Genomic DNA, 26,716 nt, shown 5'->3' on the forward strand with positions numbered 1-26,716 from the left:
AGACATTGTTTTTCATTGTATATCTCTAAATGAAATGATGAGAAGTATATTAAAGTATACATTTTCTGAACGGAAATGATGCCCGGAATCCAACTAGCATAACAGATTCCTGCAACAATTAACAGTTTTTCAGAAAATCTCAAAATTTGATTTTACTTTACTGACTTGAGGAAGGTATACGGACTATAACATGTCCTTGGGGTGTAGTAATAGGCTTAGGAATTGACCAATCACTCACTATACACAATCATACAGTGAAACTCTGACTGAAAGACTCAAACATGTTCACACAACACCAAACCCCTGAATATCTAGGGGTTTGAAGTGGGTCAAACCTTTAAGTTTCCCTCTGAGTGTCAAACCTCAAAGTGCAACCATGCTTGGGGTGTAATGATACGAACTGACCAATCACTATGCACAATCATACAGTGAAACTCTGAGTGAAACCCTCAAACATGTTCACATGGCACAGCAAAACCCTGAATATCTTGGGGTTTGAGGTGGGTCAAACCTCTAAAGTTTCGCTTTGAGCGTCAAACGTCTCGCCCGAGTGAAACCCCTAAATGAACATTCACGGGTTCTGTACCTCAGAGTTTTGCCACCCATGTGCACACACCTGCTATTAAGTACCATACCACACAATTTATCACCATAATGGGCTCTTCCATTTGAAATCTGCCATACCCCTGCCGAAGATTAAGAAAAGTCTGCCACAGAGGGAGTATGTTTTTCAAATGGAATTGGCTAGTGTTAATTATTTTGAAACCCATACTCCCCCTGTGTATGGATGTACCTGTATATTTCACAACTGGAGTGAGCATTTCAAATGGAAACTACCCAATAGGCTATCTATTTGAATACTCCTTCTGTGGAAGACTTTACCTGAATCAACCACAAGGGGAGTGTGGAATTCCAATGGAATAGTCCAATACCATAATTGGCCCAACTCATTTTAATGGTAGTATTAAATAGTAAAAACTGAAAATTATGTGTGTGGTTAAAACAATAGTCACATGGAGTGCCCGTTTAAACAAACAAACAAACATACATTAAAACATATTTATTTCCCATACTTATGATATGGATAAGACAATAAAATATGATAAGTCAATGATTTGAATAGATGGGACTTGACTTTCTAATAAATTAAATTTATGCATATGATGTCATCAAGCAAACATCTATGCCTATGTTATCAGTCAGGTTTTTTCTCTGACAAAAGTAAACAGTATTGTTTTAAACTGGATGTAGGGGTGGTATTTCCCCCAGTGGCGTATCCAGGATTTTGGAACCGAGGGGGCACAACTTGTAAATGTACCGACGGAAATATTTTTTGCCGACGGAAGTTGTGATTTGTTGACCCAAATTTTTTTTTTTTGCATGGTTTTAAAAAGTGAAGAGCAAAAAATATAAAAAAATAAAATAAAAAAAAAGGACAATAGGCGGTATTAATATGTAAATTCACAATTTTTCATCATTTTTTAACAAATCTCCCCTTTTTCCTGTTATACTTGCTAAAAATTGTCTATTTTAACCCAATTTTTTTTCACCAACAACCTTGTACCGACGGCCATGACAAGCGGGGGCCTGCTCCCACTGGCTACGCCACTGATTTCCCCCCTAAAACATTAACTAAAATAAAATAAAAATTATATACCGTAGTAAAAAACGTTGTCTTTGTGTAAGTGGCTCTTTGTTTTGTTCTTTTGTCATTATGTAACATATAATCATTAAAATCATTTTCAGGTGATTAATTGGGTTATTCCAGTTGAAATTCATACACCCCCTATGGAAGACATGAACATAATCTCCTACACAGGGAGTGTGAATTTCAAATGGGTTTACCTGAAAGAGTGACTCCATTTGAAGTCTACACTCCCTGTGTGGGAGATTAAGGTCGTGTCTTCCATAGGGGTGTACAGATTTTAACTGGAATAGCCCATTCCCCAGTATCAGTCATTGTTGACAAATGATACAAGTATCATAATCTGCGTATTAACCCCCTGAGCACTACCTGTCGATCTAACATTGACTCTGATTGGTCAATTACATGATATCTTCACTTTAATCACCAATCAGAATGGAGCTTTGCAAATAATTCACCCCAATTTCTTTGCATGGTGAAATTATTCTAACAATGTTGCTGATTGGGCCTATTAATAATGAAAACTTCTTTTTGGCCAATCGGCAGGTAGTTCTCATGGGGTTAAGATGTACATTCTTACAAACTATCAAGACAAGCATGTCATTAATTAATGAGATATTATCACAATTTTTTGGTTTATCTCACTCTGAGACGAATATTCGTCTCAGTCTCACTCAATGAAAAACTTGTGTCAACATTCTCCATGTAGTACACGACATAGTGGATTTTATTAATTAAAAATCCACTTAAATTTTCTGTAAAAAGGTAACCATTAATATCATAAAAAATATTGACAGTTCTCCTTTTGAGTAAAACATGATTTCCATTTCAGAAAAGTTAGCGAAAACAGGTAAAAAACAACAATTTTACTTAATTATCTGATCACAGTTTGGGGCCTGGAGAGTATTCTAGCCCCTTTACCCAAATTACTATTTAGTGGAATTCGCTGGGTATTTTTTATTGCAAATTTATCAATTCTGGGCAGTTTAGTGCCTGTTTAATTTGCATTTCCAAATATATTCACATTAAGTACTTTGTGTAATAAAGGTTTTTGCGGGGTTAAAAAATCATGACGAAAAGCGCGAAAATTACCCCCCCCCCAAAAAAAAAAAAAAATTTCTTATACAGCATTGATGGATACCATTCCATATTCTAAACACCCTGCATACAGCAGCCATTTTCTCTGTAAAGACACATATTTAAAGAGTTGAACTGGACATACAATATCATCCTTTAGTTTTAAATGTTCACATCTATGACAAACATATAGTACTTGTCATACCACTAGAATCCACAACATGCTCATCTATCAGGGGCGTAGTTCTTAAACCTCACAGAATTAGAGAAGGAGAACCGGGACTCCCTATAGATGAGTTGACATGTGTTTACATTTGATACACCCTCTGTTGGTATGAGATCAAAACTGTCAGGCAAAAAACACTATAGTTTACATGGAAGAAGTTGATTTTTCTTCATTAACTTTGATTTCAAAGCAAATACTATTAAAAATGTTATCAAACTTGTTTACAAATGCATCAAGCTGTATACATAGTATCACACAAAACATGTGACATCATAGGTCACCTCATCTATACCGCCACATACAATCGCGCCATCAGCTACGGGGAGAAAATTGGGGGTATTCGGGTCCTTGCCGACGGTGCGCGGAGACGAACGAAAACAATTCTACGTCTCATCTGACGCGTCTTGGTACTAGCGCGCAGGTCGCATCAAGTGCGACTCTCAAATGCACTCTTCATCCATGTCGCGTTTGCATGACAATAAATGCCTCAAGTGCATTCCGAGGGAAACCAAATACCCCCAATTTTTGCTCCATGCCTGTATCAAGATGATGGTCGAGTCCCGATTCTCTGTCTTTAATTCTGTGTTAAACCCCCAATACATTTGTACATTCATTGAATGACCTTTGAAGATTTGGGTACAAAAACTTATACTCTGCAACTTGAGGTCAAATTTTGCACTATGCTTATGTAATTGAGGATATTGGACTATGCCACTGGGATGAAGCTATTGTGGTCCATAGTGTACTATGCATCATTCCTCATGTTTTCTGTATCTTTGTGGGCGGCTCTTCCCCTGAGTCTCCATTTGCGTCAGAGTCTAGGAAGAACTCTGCTAAGGCTTTCAGTGCTCTTGATCGATGTGAAATGGTATTTTTGATTTTATTATCCATCTCCGCATATCTGTAAGAATAAGATAAACCAGAAGTAAAATTATAAACGGTGAATTTGTCAACCCTAACACCTGTAATTACCACAAAATACCACAAGCAAGACCACAGGGCATGGATGCATCCCATGTGATGTGATGACGTAATCATCACAAGTCATCCGTATATACTTGTGGAATTGCTGGCCTGGCCAGCAAAACCCCTGTGGTGAACAGTCTGTGATCTTGTGTGTGGCACACAAGGGGTCTAAGGTTCGAATGCCGGGGGAACCAAGTGACTTCTTGTTCATCCTCTCTCCTTTTTTTAATCTTCTTTAACCTATTATGATTTATTGAGCCAATCAGCAACAAGGTAGCGATGATAGCAGGGGTGAAGATGATTACACTTAAACAGTATTTTTTGTGGGACATGAGAGCACCTCAGACGTATCGAATTGCATTCTGAATACGCAGCATGTCCTTCTGATATCAAATAATTTTGAATTTTTGAAATTCCCAATTTAATACACATTTTATGGCAAATCATTAAAAATTGATATTTTTGATATTTAACAGTACTTGAAGTAAACTTTATAAATCTGATGATTTATACTTAAAGTGTATGTAGGTGGGTTGAAAAGCCGACGATCAATTGAAAATTTTGACCTTTCGTATTGAAGATATGGATTTTTTTCCCAAAACACCAAAAAGAATTAGGTCTTTTGGGAAAAAAATCCATATCTTCAATATGAAAGGTCAAAATTTTCAATTGACCGTCGGCTTTTCCTCCCTGCTACATACACTTTAAGAATATATCATTAGATTTATATAATTTACTTCGAGGACTGTTATATATCAAAAAATATCTAATTTTTATAATTTGTCATAAAATTTGTATTATATTGTGATTTTCAAAAAATGAAAATTATTTGATATCAGAAACACATGCTTCGTATTCAGAATACAATTCGATAGGTCTGAGGTGCTCTCATGTGCCACAAAAAATACCATCGAAACGCAATAAACACTCATTTTAGATCCCTTAACAGCATCTGAACTTTTGATAGGTTTCCCCATCCAATTTCGTATCTGTAATGAGCTATTCCTTTTAAAATCCACACAACCCCTGTGGAAGATTTTGGAAATATTTTTCACAGGGGGAGTATGTTTTTCAAATGTAATTGGTCAGGATTAATAATTTTGAAACCCATACTCCCCCTGTATTATGGCTTTACCTATATCTTCCACAAGTGGAGCGAGTATTTCAAATAGAAGTTACCCAACTACCTATTCTATTCAAAACTCATACTCCCACTGTGGAAGACTTTAGATAAATCTTCCACGGGGGTAATGTGGATTTTGAATGGAAAAGCCCAATGTGACATTGAAGCTTACATGGAATTTTCAGCATGTTGCCACCATTCATTGAAAAGAATACTAGGGGGAAATTGTAATTTTGTTTGTCCACGTCCGACCGACCGTGTACTCTGGTCCCAACCGTGTCTTTAAAAAAAAAAATTTGCGTTGAATGTGCTGGTAAAACAGTGGTTAGTATAAATTTAAAGAAAGAAAATGTAAATAAAATGAACAGTATAACATGCAGAACCATCTCAAGAGTTAAACCAGTAAAGTGTTGTGTGTTTTGACTTATTTACCAGTCTTCAAATTGTCAGTTTCAAGTGCAATATCTGTAAAAAATCCGACCTACCGACCCAACTGTTTCATAAGCCTCTATGGACAAACAACCTTTTTTTTTTGGCCTTAGGGATTGCTACAAGCTACACGGTGAATATCTTACGTTTCATCAAAGCCATCCGGTTGGAAGCAAGGATCCCATCCAAAGTCAGTTTTGCCACGAGGTACAACAATCTTGCCCTGAAAGAAACACAGACGATTACATTTAAATAGTTAAAAAGTTAAATCCTTCCCAAGCCTTTCGGCCCATTGGGCGGTGCCTATCTCCATTTCATAACCCTAGGCCACATGTCTGCAAGCAGAAAAGCTACAGCAGGGGGTAAGTCCACTGGTAGCCATGTGTTTAACTTTCCCTTCTCCATTCTGTCAATGCCGAACGCCTGGCAAGAAGGCAGTAGGTACCATTTTTAAAGCCTTTGGTATGGCCTGGCCGGGATTCGAACCCGCGACCTCCTGATCGTGAGGTGAACGCTCTAACCACTAGGCCACCACGCCGGTAACACAAACAGACAAACTGTGGATTTTGTTCCTTTTGAACAATTTCTAAGAACATTCAAGATGTTAAACTCACATTTTAGTGATGTTTACTTACCATACATTTACCATGGAAGACCCTGATTGGTTCATCAGCTTTGCCTGTTGAATATGCAAATGTGCATAATGCATATGCAGATTTGTCCTCCCATCCTGTTAATAACTTGTGTAAACCTGAATAAATTAAAAGCAAAGATGAAAAAAAATATCAGACCTACTCCCAAATCTAGAAAAATTCAGCACTAATTTTTTTAGATTAAAAAAATATTATTAACTTCTGCCAAATGAAACACAGCTCAGTCCTAATTATTCGTTTACTTCTAACTGGCAATAAAAGTTAAATTTCACTATTTGGTCAAATTTAGGAATTAAAGGCCCAAAACATGCATTTTTATGGTATTTTTCACATGCTGTGAAAATCAAGTCTAAAAACTTGTCTATCTATCTATGTCCCATAGCTAGGAGGCCGTTGGGGCGACGTTGTGATGGCTTTAGAGATGCATAATTTCCAAAGTTCTCTGTCCTCAGCTGATCTTATGAGCTGGTCAAAGTTCAATCCAGTCCAGTCTTTGATGTTATCAATCCACATCTTCTTTGGTCTTCCTCTCTTCCTCACCCCATCTGTACCTCCCTGCAGAATGGTGTTTGCTAGACTGTTCTTCCATCTGATCACATGGCCAAACCACTGGAACAATGGGAGCTGTTAGGGGTTGTCACAGTTGTTGTACTGATGAACCCTGCGCCAATTGCCCGGGGCCAATTGTAGGCTGCAAACGTGGTTCTGGCATATTCTAATGACGGCGGAATAAATGTAAAGCTGAGGCTGTTTACGGCATAAAGCGCCATATAAATATCTACATTTATTTAGGTGGTGTTATAACAGCATTTAACCCCATGAGAACTACCTACCGATTGGCTAAAATGAAGTTTTCATTATCAATTGGACCAATCAGCAACATTGTTAGAATAATTTCACCACACAAAAAAATTGGCGTGAATTATTTGCAAAGCTCCATTCTGATTGGTGATTAAAGTGAAGATATCATGTAATTGACCAATCAGAGGCAATGTTAGATCAGTAGCTGGTAGTGCTCAGAGGGTTAAAAGGGCTGATTTTGCATTAATTTTCTATCTTGATATCACCCCCAGAAATGAAAATATTTCCCTCAAACATATTTACCTACCTGCTGGTCCTAACTTGTCAAGGAACCATTTTCTGAAAGAAAAGAAAGAAGAAAAAAAAACCACTGAGGTTTTCATGGTATCAAAGCCTTTTTTAAATTCATCAAACTTTCCTACTCTAAATTATTAAATTTTTTTCAATTCAAGTTTATTTGGTTTCTTCTCACATATATACAAATTATTATTAAATACAGATAATCAAATACATTATAAATTATATGAGATGTGGATGCCATCACGAACGCTGAGCGTGTGGCTGATGGCACCCAAGGTTACATGAAAATATTACAATGAAAGACATAGAATTTAATAATTTATTAAATATAAAAATAACATTTTTGCAAAGAAAAGAAAAACAGTAAATGGATGTCATATTAGGTACATGCATATACCACATGAATATATTTGACAAGAATTCCTTTGATATGAACTAGAACATCCATGAAAATGAGGGTGCAAAAAAAAAAGCATGAGGCATTGGGGCCAAGATGAACATCTTAAAGCTTGAGCATTATACAGTTTTGCACATGTAGCACCTAGAGCTTGTTATCAGCACAATACAATACACACAGAGTACAAATACTATGACCATGCACTCTTCAATCGCATAGGGAAATTATCCTGAGGTCCACTATTTGCCATCCATTAAGGGGGTATAATACCCTGATTTTCATCAGTACCCATCTTCTTTTTTTTGTTGCAAATTTATGAAGTATATAAATATGTTCATCACCTCATGCCCTGAACTTATAAAATATCTCTGCATACAAAGTGCTTTTAAACCATTTTAGAAAATCATTTTAGCCCTATATATTTTTTGTTTATTGTATCCTACTGTCTGTTCAATTAGCTTAGATTCTTGAATTTTTAAGATATTTGACAAATTAAAAAATTGTGGTCAAAGTCATCAAAGAAAAGTGTTAGCACAGCCTTAGACCTAACGTGATTTATACTTTTCAAATTCTAAAGTTCAATTTAAAACCCCATTTCTTTTCAATTTTGGTCGTTTCCCGCGATATTTTGATAAAAAGCCGTAGAACGTCGGGTACCATAAACTTTTTTGAATCAATCCATTTAGAGCAATGGGGACGAATGTCATAATGCGATGAGATAGTATTTATTCGACCATCCGCATCAGGAAGTATTGTCCAGCAAAATAGCCATTTGCCAGTAGGCCTAAATGAGTACGCCTAATTTGTGTTGAAACCCTACTGTTGAAACATTACGTTATTATTTATGAACTAAGGTTTTCTAAAATAGGCCCAGCTTATGTAAATACATTCTTTGTGTATTTATTTTTATTTATTTATTTGTTTATTTGTTTATTTGTTTATTTGTTTATTTGTTTATTTTTTTATTTATTTTTTTATTTATTTATTTATTTATTTATTTATTTATTTATTTATTTATTTATTTATTTATTTATTTATTTATTTATTTTGCGAATGGGTCTGAGAAGGTGTAGACCTATAGGCCTATTATAAAACTACACATTTATTTTCAATTTGTTATTTCGTTTTGTTTATTGAATTCAAACTATGAGAAGGACATTTGGAAACAAAAGAACTTTTGTAGGCCTACAAGAAAATATTATTTAAAACAATCAAGTTACAGAAAACAATTCTTGTAAAGTCACTGTTTCTGAAAATGTCAAGCGAATGCTGATATTCTTGGGGAGGAATGATGGTATTAAACAAAAACTCAATTTGCATTGTAAATCAGTTGAAATAAGAACGAAATCCATGATTTTAATGTCATTGTTTAGGAAAAAAATAATGCTCAGAATAATGTTATGCATAAAACGTAATCGCTATATATAATTTCGTGTAACAAAAACCGTGGACCATCATCATCAACAATAGAACATATCCATTAACCGGAACGGTATAACAATTGAAATGGCAGGACAGATTTGTGGACAGATTGCTTTGCTAAACTGGATATGGTCTATGCCCTAAGTTGGGAATGGACCGTCCCACTCGATTTGTAAAAAGGTCGCGAACCCTTTTGGTGGACCCAAGTAACTGCCTAAAATGAGGCAAAATTGAAAAGAAATGGGGTTTTTACTTGAACTTTGGAATTTGAAAAGTATAAATCACGTTAGGTCTAAGGCTGTGCTAACACATTTCTTTGATGACTTTGGCCACAATTTTTTATTTTTTCAAATATCTTAAAATTTCAAGAATCTAAGCTAATTGAACAGACAGTAGTAACTCAAATGTGTGTTTCATAACAAACCATAATTTATTCTATTCAACACGTCCAAGTAGAATACATGAATAGAATACATTAAATCCTTTGTTATACTATCTATAGAAATGTACTCACTGATTATAACACTGAATAAATTAAATAGGCCTAATCTCTTCCACATAGACAATTTAATACTACACCATGTATGTATCATAATGTGTTGTTAGGAAAAGAGATTAAAAAAGGCTACAAGGTCATCAAAGGTCAGGTTATAGGTCAACTGGTTCAGGTCAAATTCAGGCATCAATTTTGAATACATGTGATAGTCTGTGATATCATACATGTCATAATGAGGCATCAATTTTGATATTTTGTCTGTTACTGGATATATAATGGAAATGTGTGAGGTGGATATACTAAAATACCTTGCCTAGTTGAGATGGATTGGGCAAATAAATATAAAATAGTTACCAAAATCACAAAAATGAAGCTTTAAACGGAAAACTACCTAATATGGTGGTATAGGTGACAAAAAATGTCAATCTTTTTCAACATTGCTGTAGTGTGGTTGTGGTAACCTGTTACCTATGGCTTAATTAAGTTTCAGTGAAATAATGTTGCAAGTTCAAAATACAAAATATAGCTCAACATTGAAAATAGAAGCATTTTAACCGGTTCGTTTTTTGATAGTTCATGAAGTCATAAAAGAAATCAGGGACCACTTATTCCCATTTTACATATCAACATTATTTCCCTAATGTGTTAGCAACACATATCCAAAATTTTAACGAAATCCGTTGATAGTAAGCTTTCCAAAATGAAGTGAATTTAAAACATCAGTGATGTACCACCATTAGAAGCATGTACGCTTCATTGATACCGATGCCACCAATTGAACAAGAAGATTTGCCCCTTCATTTTGCATACCACTTTGTCCAATTTCTTTTTCTCATTTCTTCACAAAATGCAAAAAAAAAATGCAATGGGTGTAGTACCCCCCTAAAGACCCATTCAGTGATCCCAGCGCAAGTGTAAAAAATTAAAATTGTTTATAAATTGCTTAAAAGTGAAGGATAAGTCATTCAAATTGGCATTTTTTAAATGACAAATTTGGCCAAAAACAAAGAAAACAGCAGTAATGACAAAGTTGAAGCCCCATTCAAATACATGTAGCTAATTAAGATACTGTCAGTATCTAAATTACAGATTCGTGTAAAATGTCTTATTTTGTCTTAAATACACGGCCACATAGACAATTTAATACTACACATGTATGTATCTTACATGTATGTATCTTCTATAATGTGTTGTTAGGAAAAGAGATTAAAAAAGGCTACAAGGTCATCAAAGGTCAGGTTATAGGTCAACTGGTTCAGGTCAAATTCAGGCATCAATTTTGAATACATGTGATAGTCTGTGATATCACACATGTCATAATGAGGCATCAATTTTGATGTTTTGTCTGTTACTGGATATATAATGGAAATGTGTGAGGTGGATATACTAAAATACCTTGCCTAGTTGAGATGGATTGGGCAAATAAATATAAAATAGTTACCAAAATCACAAAAATGAAGCTTACGGAAAACTACCTAATATGGTGGTATAGGTGACAAAAAATACAATCTTTTTCAACATTGCTGTAGTGTGGTTGTGGTAACCTGTTACCTATGGCTTAATTAAGTTTCAGTGAAATAATGTTGCAAGTTCAAAATACAAAATATAGCTCAACATTGAAAATAGAAGCATTTTAACCGGTTCGTTTTTTGATAGTTGTGGAGCACCAAGTTCATGAAGTCATAAAAGAAATCAGGGACCACTTATTCCCATTTTACATATCAACATTATTTCCCTAATGTGTTAGCAACACATATCCAAAATTTTAACGAAATCTGTTGATAGTAAGCTTTCCAAAATGAAGTGAATTTAAAACATCAGTGATGTACCACCTTTTGGCTTATACCATTAGAAGTATGTACGCTTCATTGATACCGATGCCACCAATTGAACAAGAAGATTTGCCCCTTCATTTTGCATACCACTTTGTCCAATTTCTTTTTCTCATTTCTTCACAAAATGCAAAAAAAAAAAAATGCAATGGGTGTAGTACCCCCTTAAAGACCCATTCAGTGATCCCAGCGCAAGTGTAAAAAAATTAAAATTGTTTATAAATTGCTTAAAAGTGAAGGATAAGTCATTCAAATTGGCATTTTTTAAATGACAAATTTGGCCAAAAACAAAGAAAACAGCAGTAATGACAAAGTTGAAGCCCCATTCAAATACATGTAGCTAATTAAGATACTGTCAGTATCTAAATTACAGATTCGTGTAAATGTCTTATTTTGTCTTAAATACACGGCTTTCGGCTGAACCACTTGCAGGCTATGTTAGCACATCTATGACAATCACAAATGTTCCAAAATCTGAATTTTGATGATTTTTACGATCATCCGGATGAGCAAATCATTGAATGGGCCTTTAAAGGCAAATATCGCATACTCACATGTAAGGTCCTGGCATCCCACCAAGTGCATTGAAACACAGACATGTATCTTCAACTATCACTGGCCCTTTAACCTGTTTAAGAAAAGAGAACACACACAAAATAAGGGGAAAATATTGTCATTTAATATTTCCCCGAACATATTTTGTCTCTGCCCCCATAACAAATATGGTTTTACATAAACATTAAACTGAGACTTCCAGCTCAGAAGCACTAACTCTAAACATCCTACAATGTAAACCATAATGCAGTTACTGGAACTCTATTCCCATGGGCACTACCATCTAGGGCTGTTGTCGACAAGGCATATATATGACCCGGCAGCACAAAAGAGCCGTAAATTCCCTAAATTGTATTCTGAGTTACGGTGTAAAATGTGTACGAAGGTTGTATTCATAGATCTCATTTTGATAGTGAAACACTAATCATTTATCCTATTGTTGAAGTGGATAATAAGCTTCTACCTTAGATGGCTATAGAACTTTTAATAGCTCTGGTCTTTGTTTGCTTTTGCTAAATCCTGTTCAAGTGGTGGGTTACCAGGCATTGTATTTTGTATAGGTATGCATAACCAACAATTAACAATGAGAGAACTTTCTTAAACCTCATTGACTTGGGGATGATTTGAAATGACCGCCAATTATAACTGTTTGATATTTATTGCCAGCAATGTGGAAAAAGAGACACATGTAGAAACGAAACAAGCTATAATTTTGTTGAAGGAGCAAAGTTTAACAAACCATAACCCCGCTTCTGGATATCGTTTGAAGTCAAATGATATACCATTTTTAAGTTTATGATGTTTATTTTTAAACACGAAATAAAACAGAATTGACCGGGGGAGGAATTTACGGTTCATTCGCCGTGAACGGTCACATATACGCATTTATATGGTATGTAATATTTTGGTGTCAATAAACAACACTCAATGTGGTCTCTGAACTTAACACTTTGACTTTATATATATATTGCTTTGTCGACATCGGATCTTGAAATTTGACAATTGTCGGCAATATAGATTCTACTCGACAACAGCCCTACTATCAGCTAATTCATTGACATCTAAGATCTGATTTGCTACAATGAAGAGTTTAGATTTGATATGATTTGTTTAGGTTTGGCAACTCTGGATAACCCAAGAAACAGGGGCGTAGCCAGCTTTTTTGGTCGGGGGGGGCAAAATAAAATTTTGGAGGCACAGACGAAAAAAATAACAGTTGCATCATACAATACAAAAGGCTTAATTGGGACGATGTGCTAATTTTGTCCATTATCAGGATGGAAAGGGCTTTATCTTTGCAATGTTCCCGCATAGCACGGAAAATGATTGTATTTTCTCTTTTATTTTTTGTCAGAGGGGCATTTTTTTCTTCCATTTTTTGTCTTCTGCCCCCTGGCTACGCTACTGCCAAGAAAGCCTTGGGGGACTTGGGAATAGTCAGAGTTTCACACATACTCTACTCTTCTCGAAAGTGACTGCGAGCTACATGTACACATATGGCTCTTTTGTACATGAGACCAACGTTTTAACATCCCCTCTTAAGGACGGAATCAGGACCGCGACACTCCGGCACTTGTTGGAAGACATGAAGTACAGCAGACAGTACAATGTGATTTTCTCATTTATAATTAGGATTACGTCATTGCCAGAGCTTGTTTATTTGTTCATTAGAATGATTGACAGCGGTGGGCGGACTTATACTCTTTGTTTTGTGAGCGGTACAAAAATGTGATTCTCTAATTAATTATAGGTCAAGGTAGGTCAATTCGGACCGTCTCTACCCCAGACCTCTATGTAGGATTCTATGGTATCTTCTCATTACACGTTCATAGTAAGACTTGGCAGGCGATGACGCCTGTCTTCAACTGCGGTATAGCATGGCATAGGCAGTTTGCAGAGAGTGTCTTATCTCATTATTATAGGATCTCTGCCGGAATTCTCTCATGGTTTATATAACCAGAGTGGAAGTCTGAATTCAATCTACAGATGTTGCCAATTAAGTCCAGACTTTTCCAGGTCAAATCTCGTGAGTTTTTTTCACCACCGTGAATTGAACCCGGGACCTCATGCACCAGAATTGAGAATTCTAACCACTGTGCTGAGCCATACTCTCACCTATCATGTATTGAACCAATCAGAGATGTGGTATGAATGACCAGCAGGGCTGAAGGGGATTAAAGCTTAAAATTACTAAGAATAAAGATATCTCAAAGCTCTATTTTGATTGGTTACTAAGATGATTATACCATGTACTTAACCAATCAGGGACTCAGTAACTTAAAAAGCCAGTAGTTCCCATGGCGCTATATACCCACCTCTTTAACAGCTTCTTTGCATTTGGCTATTGATATGTCATCTGGTTCACCCTGGAATTCCGGTACTAAAAAGGAAATATGATAATATAATTTATGATATGCACATTATACTGACCTTAAATGTTGATGTTGCATGGGATGTTTGGAAATCTCTATTTGATCAAGTTTGTAATACTCATGCTCCAATTCAAGACAAAAAAAATTAAGAGTCATAAGCCTGATTGGATAACTGATGATTTTATAAAATTAAGTAAGGATAGAGATTATTATTTTAAGAAAGCTCACAAAACTAATGACCCTAGTGACTGGGAAATGGCAAAAGCACTTCGTAATAAATGTAATATTACGTAACAGATATCTTAAAAAGAAACACTGTACTGATGCCATTAATGATAATATAAATGATCCCAAAAGTTATGGCAAGCAATTAAGAAAGTTGTTCCAAGTAAAGTCAAAGTAAATGTCGCTAATATACAAAAGAATGGGACAAGTTTAAATGCTACAGATACTGCTAATGAATTTAACACTTATTTCACATCAGTTGGCACTACTCTTGCAAGTAATTTTGATGACATTAATGAAGACATAGGTGAATCATGCTCGTCTTCTGAGGTTAATTTCAATTTCAGTACAATTACCTCCGACTTTGTTCATGAACAAATTTGTAAGTTCTCAAATGATAAAGCAACAGGTCTTGATGGTTTCCATATCAAACTTCTCAAGTTAGCCTCTCCTATTATTTGTGAATCTATTGCTTACATTTGTAACCTCTCACTTTATTCATCAACATTTCCAACTGATTGGAAGAGAGCCAAGGTAACACCGATATACAAAGATGGCGATAAAGGTGATGTTGGCAACTATCGCCCTATATCAGTTCTACCTATCATTTCAAAAATTATTGAACGTGCAATTCATAACCAACTTCATGACTATCTCAGTGTCAAAGGCATTCTTTCCCCAAGTCAATCTGGTTTTCGTCCTAATCATTCTTGTGCCACTACCTTACTTGATGTTCAAGATTATATTTTGAAAAATATGAATAATCGCCGTGCTGTAGGTGCTATTTTTCTTGACTTGAAGAAAGCCTTTGACACTGTGAATCATAATCTACTTTTAAATAGACTTTGTATGTATGGTGTTAATGGATATGAACTTGAATGGTTCAAATCTTATTTGAGTAATAGAAATCAGTGTGTAAATATTAACTCGGTTCTTTCTGACTTTAAACCTGTAAACATAGGTATACCTCAAGGGTCTATCTTAGGACCACTTCTCTTCATAATTTTTGTAAATACTTTACCACAAAGTGTATCATGTAAATCTGTGATGTATGCTGATGATACTACCCTTCTTTGTTCTTCAGAAACTGCATCTCAACTTCAAACTGATCTTGAAAATAATTTGAATGATATTGCTGATTGGTTTCAAAAAACCACTTAACTTTGAATATCAAAAGACTAAATTTATGATATTTGGTACATGGCATGTTCTATCTAAATTTGATGATATTAAGTTAAGTTATTGTGATCAAACCATTGAAAAGGTTGACCAGTTTAAATACCTTGGTGTTATATTTGATTCAAACTTAACATGGTCTAACCATATCAATTATGTTTCTAAAAATATTTCTAAAAGATGTGGTGTCATAAATCGTATTAAGTATTATCTTCCAGAGTCAACTCTGACCATGCTGGCAAATGCTCTCGCTCTACCCCATTTTGATTATTGCAGCCCTGTATGGTCAAATTGTTCTGGAGAACTTGCAAACTCTCTCCAAATCCTCCAGAACAGACTTGCAAGAATTATTTTGTCAGCTGATATTAGAACACCAACAGATGAAATGATGGATAAGTTAAATTGGATTAAGCTTGACAAAAGGTGGTACAATTTGTTAGTTATTGTTTTAAAATGTATTAAAGATCAAGCGCCTTCATACTTATCATCTAACTTTACATTTACACATTCAGTACATAATGTTGCAACCAAATATGCTTTATCAACCAAAATGGAGCTCTAACTCTGGTAAACGTACTTTTAATGTTAGAGCTGTTAAAATATGGAATGATCTTCCATCTAACATTCGTAGTAACTATAATACAATGAGTCTCTCCATGCTTAAGAATGCTACATTGTGCACCTCAACCAAGATAATTTAATTCATAATGTACTCATAATTATTTCATATTCAAATATGTATATTTTTCCTCATGTACATGTACTACTATAAATATTATTTAAGTTGTATTTTAATTTGTAAATGTACGGCTCTTGCAGGGCCCCCAGGAAGATCAGTGTTTTCATTGATGGGATTACCCTGCTTAAAGAAAGTATAAATAAATAAATAAATAAATAAAAAGGCTGTGCAAAAGAAAAGTAAATGGGCTACTGTTTTAGATTGTAATAAGATTACAGAACAAATACTCTCACAGAAGATCAGAGAGAGGAGGACACATTTTGCTGGGCATGCGTACAGGAGCAAAAACGATCCTGGAGTCAAGCTAATCCATCAGACACCTAAGCATGGAAACAGAAAACCTGGTAGACCCCCTCCATATGTGGATGTATTGAAACAGGACACTGAACTCAGAGGCCTTGAAAATGGGTACCCCAAAAAATTCAAGGCCTGTGCATTGTGCAAAACAGAAGGTGTATTTTTAAAAGAACTGTAGAGCTACTATTTTTCACCCTGATGTGGCAAGTGATGTCAATTTGGGGAGGCAGCTGTTTTGTGTGCATATCTAGCAGTAATTTGGGGCATTCAGGAGCTATACGTTGTAAGGTTTGCTCTGATCTATAATGAGAAACAATATTCTTTTGTTTACAGGTCTGTAAGTGACCTTAAAATCAAGAATTAAAAAAACTAACAAAGTAGCTCAAAATCAACAAAGCGTGAACAATTACACACTAAGGGTGTGAGTGAGTCCCGGGAATTCGAGTCCCGCCCGATAATCCTATTACCCGGGCAGCAAAGAAAGCAAATTTGAATGCATTTTGATATCATTAATAGAGTATGACATGAAAACTATACCTGTATCAATTTTCAGATTAAAAACACAAAATAATGTGCAAAATTCAATTTTTTTTTTTTTTTTTTTTAGTCAACCATGATCCTAGCATTTAGGTCTAGGTCCAGAGACACTACAAAACCGAAAAAAACCTTTTTTTGTTTTTTTGCAATTTCGGGTACCCGGTTACCTGCCCGAAAAATGCGCCGAGTAACCGGGCACAAAATTACCCGAAAATCACACCCCTATTACACACACAAAAATTACCAGTATTTTTCTACTTACAATCAATCTTTTTGGAAGTGACATCAAATTTGTTTCCTAAAATCGCCATAACCTGAAACATACAAGCACATCAATTCAATTATACATGGCAAGAAAGTAAAAAAACAATATGTATCAAAATAAAGTAAACAGTTTGAAAAATGCCATTAGAATAAAAGTATGAGGGATTTGGTTGAAATGCACTATAGATAGCTAAAATAATAATTTCTCGATCATGAGAGTATGAATGTACTGCATGCACTGCGTAATGCCGCAAGTTTAGTGGAATGACACAATAGCGTGATCGATTGTGCACGCACAGGAAATGCAGCACTACCCAAAGCGTGTGTGGTAGGCGTTGTACTCCGACGCAATTATCATTGCGTGCCTATTGAGCTCTCATGATCGAGAAACTATTATTTTAGCTATAGTTGATACCTGAATCAATATCTTGTCCTCCCACAATTAATTGTAAAATCACTGACATGTGTCATCATCAATAAAGACTCATGGCTATTTTTGTGAACCGAGTACAAAATGCAGTTGCGTGAATAAGGCATAAGGCCATTTAAGGTTTCGGCGTGCTTGGTGAGTTGGTGGGCATATACATGTATGTGAGTGGACACTACGAATGAGCCGTAAACTCGGCAAATTGTATTCTGAGTTACAGTGTAAAATATGCGTGAAGGTCTCAATTCAGTGCGACAAGTATCTCATCAAACACTGTTTAAATCAATCAATAATACTTATTGCTGAAGAGGATAATAAGCTTCTACCTATTTCTGTAGAATAGTTCTTGTCTTTGTTTGTTTGGGCCAAATCCTGTTCAAGTGGTAGATAACAAAGCATTGTTATTTGTCTAGGTATGTATAATCAACAATTAACAATGAGAGGACATTCCTGAACCTCGTTGACTTGGGGATGATTTGAAATGACCGCCAATTATGACTGTTTGATATTTATTACCAGAAATGTGGAAAAAGAGACACATGTATAACCGATAAAACTAAAAATTTTGTTGAAGGAACAGAGTTCAACAAACCATAACCCCGCTTCTGGATATCGTTTGAAGTCAAATGATATACCATTTTAAAGCTTATGATATATATTATATTTTCTAAACACAAAATAAAACAAAATTGACCGGGGCCGACTTTACAGCTGATTCGTGATGTCCAGTCACATATGGTGCTCCTCCACACAGAAGGAGAACTGTGATGGAACACCATGCAGAATTGTTTGTTAATTGTGAGCTTGCTCTGAATCACCAAGTGGAATGACCCTCAAAATCTCATGCCTTGCAACACTGGACGCAACGTTCCCGGAACCACCGCTAGGTGGCAGCACACGACGAAAGCTTTGATGGAACACCTTAATTAGTTTTATATGGAAAAACCAGGTAATGCTCTGAGATGACCGAGATATCTATGACGTAGCCACAATTTTGACATTGTAGCGCATGGAATGCCTTAGAATGGTTTCAAAAGGGTTGGAAACGCTGAAAAATATACGAAACAGCATAGATACTAGTGCCATCGTCGACATGCATTATGTCGACATAATGTCGACATCGGCACGTACATGTATCCCGACATGTCGACATCAAAAACAAAAATCCAAAAAAAAAAAAAAAAAAAGGTCAACACACTGTCGACGTTGGCATACAAATTATATTGCCATGTCGCCATTAAAAAACGGTGCCGACGACAGCACTAATAGATACTCTCTCTCTCTCTTCCATAAAGTACAGTCCGCCTCTGGCGTATCACGTACTGTGATGGCTGTGTGCATGCCAAGTGAAGATATATACAGTGCAGGTGATAAGGTTCTACAAACTACTGTGCGATAAAAAACCAGGCTGGCTTAACGGGCTTGATGGTCTGCACACCTTGCTTGAATCCAGCTACGGATGTGCAGTTGATGAGATCTTGAGGCAGGTTATTCCATAGCCTAATGGTGTCCGGAAAGAATGACTGCCGGTACACAACTGTCCTGGCGAAGGGAATCAAGTATCTCATTGAGTGTCCTCTCAGTGCTATAGTTGGAATCAGATAGGTATGGGGAACATCAACTAGATGGTTAACTATCCGGAACATCATCACCACTTTGGTCTGTGCACGGCGTTCCTGAAGGGTGGGCCACTGGAGTTGGTCTAACATGGCAGTAACACTACTGGTGGTTCTGTAGTCCCCATAAACAAACCGTGCAAAGCGCCGTTGTACCATCTCCAGCTTTTGGACATTGCATGATGTTGAAGGATCCCATATTATGCTGGAGTATTCGATGATAGGGCGTACTAAGGTCTTGTAGCACATCTCCTTGGTCTTTCTGGGACACTGGTGAAGGTTACGTTGCAAGAACGCTCTGGTGGCATTTGCTTTATTTGTAACAGAGTTGATATGATAGTTCCAGCTGAGGTTCTTACTGATATTAACACCAAGATATTTGGCTGAGTCTACCTCCTCGAGAGTATGATTGTGGATAGTGTATGGTTGTTGAATAGGCTTCTTCTTATTTGTGATGCGGATGACTTGGCACTTCTGGGGGTGGAACTTCATCTGCCAGTCATTTTCCCATTGCTGTAGATGATCCAGGTCTTGCTGTAATAAACGTGTGTCCTCCTCCGATTTAATGTGGCGATACAGGACACAATCGTCATGAATAGTCTGGCTGTTGTACCCGCCAAATACAGTCAGGAAGGTCGTTTATAAACAACAAGAACAGCAAAGGTCCTAAACACTTCCTTGTGGCACACCAGATAAGACTGGTGTCGTTCCAGATGTTGACCCTTCCAGGATGACTTGTTGGGTGCGATTATGCAGAAATTCACTCACCCACCTCATGATGTTACTATTGATACCATAGTAGGTGAGTTTATGTAACAACCTCTGATGAGGGACCTTATCAAAGGCCTTTGAAAAGTCTAATAAGATCACATCAACTTGGCCCTTGTTGTCCAATGCGCCAGCTAGATCTTGTATGGTTAGCAGCAATTGAGTCTCACATGACCGCCGTTTCCTGAAGCCAAATTGCGCATCAGAGAGGATATTATTAACATCACAGTGTTCCAGAATCTGACTGCATAATACATGCTCTAGGACCTTGCAGATGACAGATGTACATGTAAGTGAGATTGGTCTATAATTCTCAGCTTTATTTCTTTCTCCTTTCTTAAATACAGGTACCACATTGGCCTTTTTCCATTCTTCAGGTAAGATGCCTTGGTTAATTGAGGCTTGGAAGAAAATTGACAGAACTGGAGCAAGTTCATTTGATAACTCCTTCAGTAGTCTAGGAGGAACTTCATCCGGGCCTGATGCCTTGTGGATGCCAAGATCAGATAAACGTCTACCAAGTAGACGTTTATTCATGCTCTATGCTCTTCGTAAACATGCTGCTCCAGTTGAGGACATGCTGGCCATTTTTCAGACCTATATCCAACCCATTTTGGAATATGCTTGTGCAGTTTGGCATCCAGCGCTTACTAAAAACCAAAGCCACCAGATCGAAAGGATTCAAAAATGCACTTGCAAAATCATCCTTGGCAATGACTATCAGGACTACGAGTCTGCTCTTCGTGAGCTTAACATCAGCAGTCTTGCCAACCGTAGGGAAGATCTGGTCGTGAAGTTTGGCCAGCAGGTCCTCAACTCTGAAAGACACCGTCACCTACTTCCTGAGCAGAGATCTATGAAGTACAATCTCCGGCACGGCAGAATTTTTCCTGAACCCTTCTGCAAAACAAACAGGTTTCAGAATTCCACCATTCCGTTCATCATCAGTAAACTCAATTTGAAAAAGTAGTGTAATCCTATGCTTCTGCTGGTATTTTACTCCTCTGCCTGTATCTCTGTTTTTGTTTTGTTTTTAAGTAAATTGTTGAGTGTATATATAATGTATATTTTTGATGTGTAAATTGTATTTTGTAAAGCCGGCGCTTTTCAGCCTATGCTGCCTGCCGGCTATTTGTATACCGTGAATAAATAAATAAAAGAATAAAAAAATAAAAGTTTCCTGATACCTTCACATGATACTACAATGGGTTCCATAGGTGGATATGGGCTAGGTCCCTTATCTTTGATGGAAGACTTGTCCTCATTTTTGTTGAAGACTGATGAAAACTGACTATTTAGCATGTTGGCTTTAGTCGCACTGTCTGAATAGGTAACACCATTTGATGCCTTCAGAGGAGAGACCCCTGAATTATCACATTTCTTGCTGTTTATAAATCCCCAGAATCTTTTGGGATTTGCAGTTGAATCAGGGCTGATAATGTTATTGATGTACTCACTGTAAGCACTTTTACAGGCTGATCTGGTTGTTTTCTTCAGTTGACGATATCTCTCAAAGTCTTTACTCTTCCTGGTCTTCCTAGCTTTAACAAAGCTACGTTTCTTTTGTCTTGTCAGGCGCTTAACTTTGCTTGTAATCCAGGGTTGATTTATCCTTGTGGATGACATCTTGGATGGAACGCCATTGTCCAAGATGTTAATTAATGCAGTTTGGATGTCGATCCACATCTTATGCACACAGCTGTTCACGTCATAAGTGGATGTAAACTGCAGTTGGAAGGTAAGGCAGTTTCTCTTCATGTCACAGATGTTAGCTTGTTTCCACAGGTAAATTTTGCGTTTAACTGGTTTACTTCTTTGAGGTACAGTACAAGATTCAGTGTACATGTACACAATATCATGATCTCCAAGTCCAGGCAGGGGAGCGCATTTATTTACCAGTGATGGGCGATTGGTAAGAAATAAATCTAAGATGCTTTCTCCTCTTGTTGGAAACATAACCATTTGTTGTAAACCACAGTTCTGAAGTAATTCAAGGAATCTTGCATTGATACTATATGGATCTGAGCTCAGCGCCTTAGTAACTTAGACCGCTCGGCCATCTCGCCCTTCATCATGGATGTATGCTAGTCCGAATAATCAGACCCAGAACAAAATATTAATTTCTGACATGATCCTGTTCTGGGTCTGAACTGTTTCCATATGAAATCTTGATGGCAAATAGGACAAAAGAAGCACATGGTTCTACTTGACAGCTTTTGAAACCCTATTCATGTTACATGAATCAAGCTATTGTGGACCATCCTTCTGATACTTGAGTGCTTGGACAAGCGGAACGGTCTTTTGTCTCCTTGCCGAATACGAAAGTCAGCGTAATAGTACGGCACTGGATGTATGCATGATTGAATGTAGGTGAATTCAAATTTGCTATCAAACTGCATCATTTTATATATCAAATTATTAAGCCCTTGAGTAAACAAAGCCAAAACTGAAAACCTTTTTTTCATAGCACTTTCCGTAGCAAAGTTACATCTTGTCAAAGATAGACGTGTCCACTGTCCACATTGCTTATTATAGAGGGCGACATTCAATCCAAAAAGTTGCGACCACAGTAGCTCACAGTCAATGGCTTAACTGTGTAATCCCCATAGGGAAATACAAAAATTTGAAAATTGGACACCAGAAACTTGGAGATGTAGTCTAAAAAGTACTGGTACTTTATCCCAAAATTTTGTGAACATGCCTATCAAAGATTGACTTTCATCAAAAAGATTCAGCTAGCAAAATCCCCCAAAACGGCATTTCGGGGGTGTTTCTAGATCTTAGTCTCATTATGATAGCAGCTTTTTTAATAGAACTCAGTGCTCTCAAAATCCCTCAAAAATTCCATGTGCGATTGTCTTATCACCATAAAAAATCATATATTTGGGTCAAGTGAAGTATAGAAAACATATGTAGGTTTCCTTGACCAGCCTGTTCTTTTAAATTTCTATGTAAAATACTATTGAGTTCTAGGCGAATTTGGTTGACTAGCAAATGTGTTAAGGCAGCTGTGTACTCTCAGACATGCATGTAGTAAAAGTGCAATAACTTTGTAATTATTTGCGCAAGACATATGAAAGTATACATTTTTATGAAGGCAAGACATCAATACATCTTAATATAAATACAGATTTGGGGTAAAAACAACAATTATGAAGAAAATCACAAAAAAGTTAGTTTTTGGCAATATTTGTTAGGTACATCATAACAAAAAAACACTCTTTCCAAAATATTTTATTTTGTTTTTAGCTCAATCTTGAGGCTCCATTCCAAAAACGTTTTTTTTATTCTTTTGATATTGGCCTTAATTTTTGAGATATTGACCATATAAGGCATCAAATTGAACTTTTTAAAATTCACAAACGCACAAAATGATGCCTAAAATCGAAATAGACCAAAATATAAAAAAATGAGAAAACCGTTTCTTGAGTCGATCATGCTTTTTACGATGATCATATTTGCTTACCTATAGATGCTGTATTTATTGAGTTATTGTGTACCTAAATCGTCATTTTACCGAGAAAATTAACATTGAAATAATGGCCGTTGCAGTTTACAGAGGTCACATTTGCACTTTCATCGAATCTCACAGGAGAATGCGGCAGTTTTCGTTTTTGTACCTATTATTACGTGAACATCGGGTAAATCCACAGCCCCTTGAGAAGTTTGAGCGAAATCCATTCATAACTTGATATTTAAATCGGGGAAAGAACTTGAAAAACCCACATTTTATCAGCTAAAACGGAGCCATTTGACCACTCTAGGTTTTTGTGCTTCCGCGGTGCTTCCATAAGATGCGCCGCGCATGCAGATAAGTGTCGCGTGTGCGTAGCGTATTTGTGCGTTAACAAATTGCGCGATCACATAGCGCGATGCGTTGTTAAGTGGCGTGTACCCTGCTGGTACAACAAAGATTTTCTTTCCTTTTCAATTTCAAACACGAGTGGAATAGTGAAATAAAATCCTTAAAATATTGCACTTGGAGTTTGCAAATCTGGATTTTCATTCCTTGTATTTATAAAAAACATAACAAAGTACAAACATATCAAAAAAACTCAATTTTGAGAAAGAAACAATGTCTAGAGTACATAGCCGCGTTAAGGTTTGCCTGGCCTGGGATACCTAGTCACGATTATCGCACTTTCAGTTTCCCACACGTTTGAACGGAAATTGGATTGCGTACTTTTTCGATGTCTAGTGAGCAAATTTTTTCAATATTTTGAGAAAATGATGTCAAATTTTCTATTCTGTATTGTTTGGTAATAATGTCTTTTGCCAATAGTACATGTATGTTTAAAGTTGTAATTTTGTATTTTTGATCGCAAAGATCGGATATTTTCGTTCGATTCAATTCTGAACCCTTCGCATGGGTGCCGATTTCGCAGAACTTTGACGATAATTTTGCCTTTTGGACACTAAAATGCTTTCGATCCTTAATTTTGTTTCAACCGAGTCTTAAATTAGCAAGCACAATACGGTTGGTACCACTTTTATATATACATTGATGAAATTTTAAAGATTTTTTTTCAAGTTTCTAACCGGCGCAAATCGTTAAGTGTGTATTTCCCATTGACATCCAAAATGGCGTAAGCCAGTCCTCAATATACATAGGTACGGCGTATATAGGACTGGCAAGCGAGTCTAGGGATACCTATTGAATGGAATGCTAGCTGTGTGGCGCCAGGGGTAAGCTTACTTCATTATCATGAAATTCTGCATGTCTTACAACTTTACGAATATATTTACACAATCCTACCTCTTCTAACTTCTTGGCATTGCCAGTGACAAATATTAAAGACCGTTTAGAAGCTTGATTTGCCATGATTTGAACTCGGAACAGGATCTAGCTGCACACAGAAAACTTCGATTTTACCGGGGTGACGAGCTTCGTGTAGCGGCTTAATTGAAAGTTGCCAGCTCAAACATGTATCTTCCATTCCTTGTAGTTTTTGTAACGTATATAATTTCACGTCCCCCCCATCAATGTTAAGGTCAAAATTTCTTGTCCCCCCTCAAGTCAATTAAAAATTTTTGCATCCCCGTCGACGGCGAGATCATCAGTGTGTTTCTTTATTACCGGGGGGCCTGTACACCGTCCGCGATAATGAAAACGCGTAAAAAGGGTAGTTTTTCGTGGGTAGGCACGATACGCGCGTACATGTAATTCGTTTAGGGTGTCAAAAACATGAAATATTGGAAAAAAAGGGTAACAAAATTGCAATTGCTAACTACGTGGAAATGAAATTCAGGGTATGAAATTTGAATAAAATCCCTGTTTAGGGTATTGTTTTAGCCAAGGGTTAAGGTTAAATCCTTGTTTAGGGTGCTTTTCAAAAGTTGATTATCGTGGATGGTGTACAGGCCACAATGGGAGTGACCCCCCCCCCCGGGCTTTATTAAATATCTTCAGGTTTCGGGTCTTGAGTCAAATTTTCAAGTCTCGAGTCTCATATTTCGAGTTTTGAGTTTTATATTTCAAGTTTCAAATGTCATATTTCAAGTTTCGAGTGATGTTTTTTTAAGTTTCGAGTCTTATATTTCAAGTTTCGAGTCTCAAGAGTTTCGAGTCTTATATTTCGAGTTTTGAGTCATTTCGAGTTTCGAGTCTCATATTTCAAGTTTGAGTTTAATATTTCGAGTTTCGAGTCTCATATTTCGAGTTTCGAGTGAGTCAAATTTCATCATATTAAATATCGAGTTTCGAATCTCTATTATAGTTTTGAGTCTCAAATTTTGAGTTTCGAGTATCGAGTTTCAGATTTTGAGTTTCGAGTTTATAACATTGAGTTTCGAGTCACTATTTTCTAGTTTCGACTCTCAAATTTTGAGATTCAAGTATTGAGTTTCGAGTCTCTAGTTTTAAGTTTCGATAATACGGATCATAAAAGTGACCATTCTTGAATTTGATAATGGTGAAATGATATAAATCAGACAACATTGATGACAATCTTGAATCTGGGGGTGCATGTTAGGGGCTGTGCAATAATTATGAGCCCTGGGGGAGGGTAAAATTGGGGGGGGGGCAAGAAATTTTTGGCGAGCCAAAAGGGGGGGGGGCAAGCAATTTTTGGCAAGCCGAGAGGGGGGGGCAAGCGATTTTTGGCACGCATTCACGGGCGCCTTTTTTAATAAAACGCTCTAAAATGGCTTAGGAAAGCGGTGCGGAAACGCTTAAATATGCACATTTTCCTGCTCGCTGCGCTCGCAACATACATCTAGACCATTTAAAGTTTGGAATTTGGGATCCCAAAAATTTGGCATGTTCAAGGGGGGGGGGGCAAAGAATTTTTGGCGGGCCGAGAGGGGGGCATTTTGGCGGGCCGAGAGGGGGGGCAAGTGATTTTTGGCGAGCCATTCGGAAATTTTACCCCCG

The 26,716-nt window shown here is 36.7% G+C and overlaps 1 protein-coding gene across 1 annotated transcript; it reads right to left on the bottom strand.

Annotated features, from left to right (window-relative positions):
• Positions 1-1,598: 1,598 nt before the first annotated feature.
• LOC140139789 (inosine triphosphate pyrophosphatase-like) lies at positions 1,599-25,251 on the bottom strand. Its single transcript, XM_072161501.1, has 8 exons — positions 25,100-25,251; positions 17,531-17,582; positions 14,238-14,302; positions 11,922-11,995; positions 7,228-7,259; positions 6,102-6,217; positions 5,613-5,689; positions 1,599-3,849 (listed from the first exon to the last, which is right to left on the bottom strand). Exons 1-8 carry the CDS (start codon positions 25,163-25,165, stop codon positions 3,708-3,710), a joined length of 624 nt encoding a protein of 207 aa, XP_072017602.1. The 5' UTR covers positions 25,166-25,251; the 3' UTR covers positions 1,599-3,707.
• Between the last annotated feature and the right edge of the window lie 1,465 nt (positions 25,252-26,716).

This window comes from Amphiura filiformis, chromosome 18, assembly GCF_039555335.1.
Source record: "Amphiura filiformis chromosome 18, Afil_fr2py, whole genome shotgun sequence".
NCBI classification, from domain to species: Eukaryota; Metazoa; Echinodermata; class Ophiuroidea; order Amphilepidida; family Amphiuridae; genus Amphiura; species Amphiura filiformis.

Coding starts and splice junctions, on each gene's coding strand:
- LOC140139789 (XM_072161501.1), bottom strand. CDS start 25,165: ATGGCAAATCAAGCTTCTAAACGGTCTTTAATATTTGTCACTGGCAAT. Junction 7,260..11,921: donor GGGATGCCAGGACCTTACAT/GTGAGTATGCGA, acceptor CTTTTCTTTCAG/AAAATGGTTCCTTGACAAGT. Junction 5,690..6,101: donor TCTTCCATGGTAAATGTATG/GTAAGTAAACAT, acceptor TGTTTCTTTCAG/GGCAAGATTGTTGTACCTCG.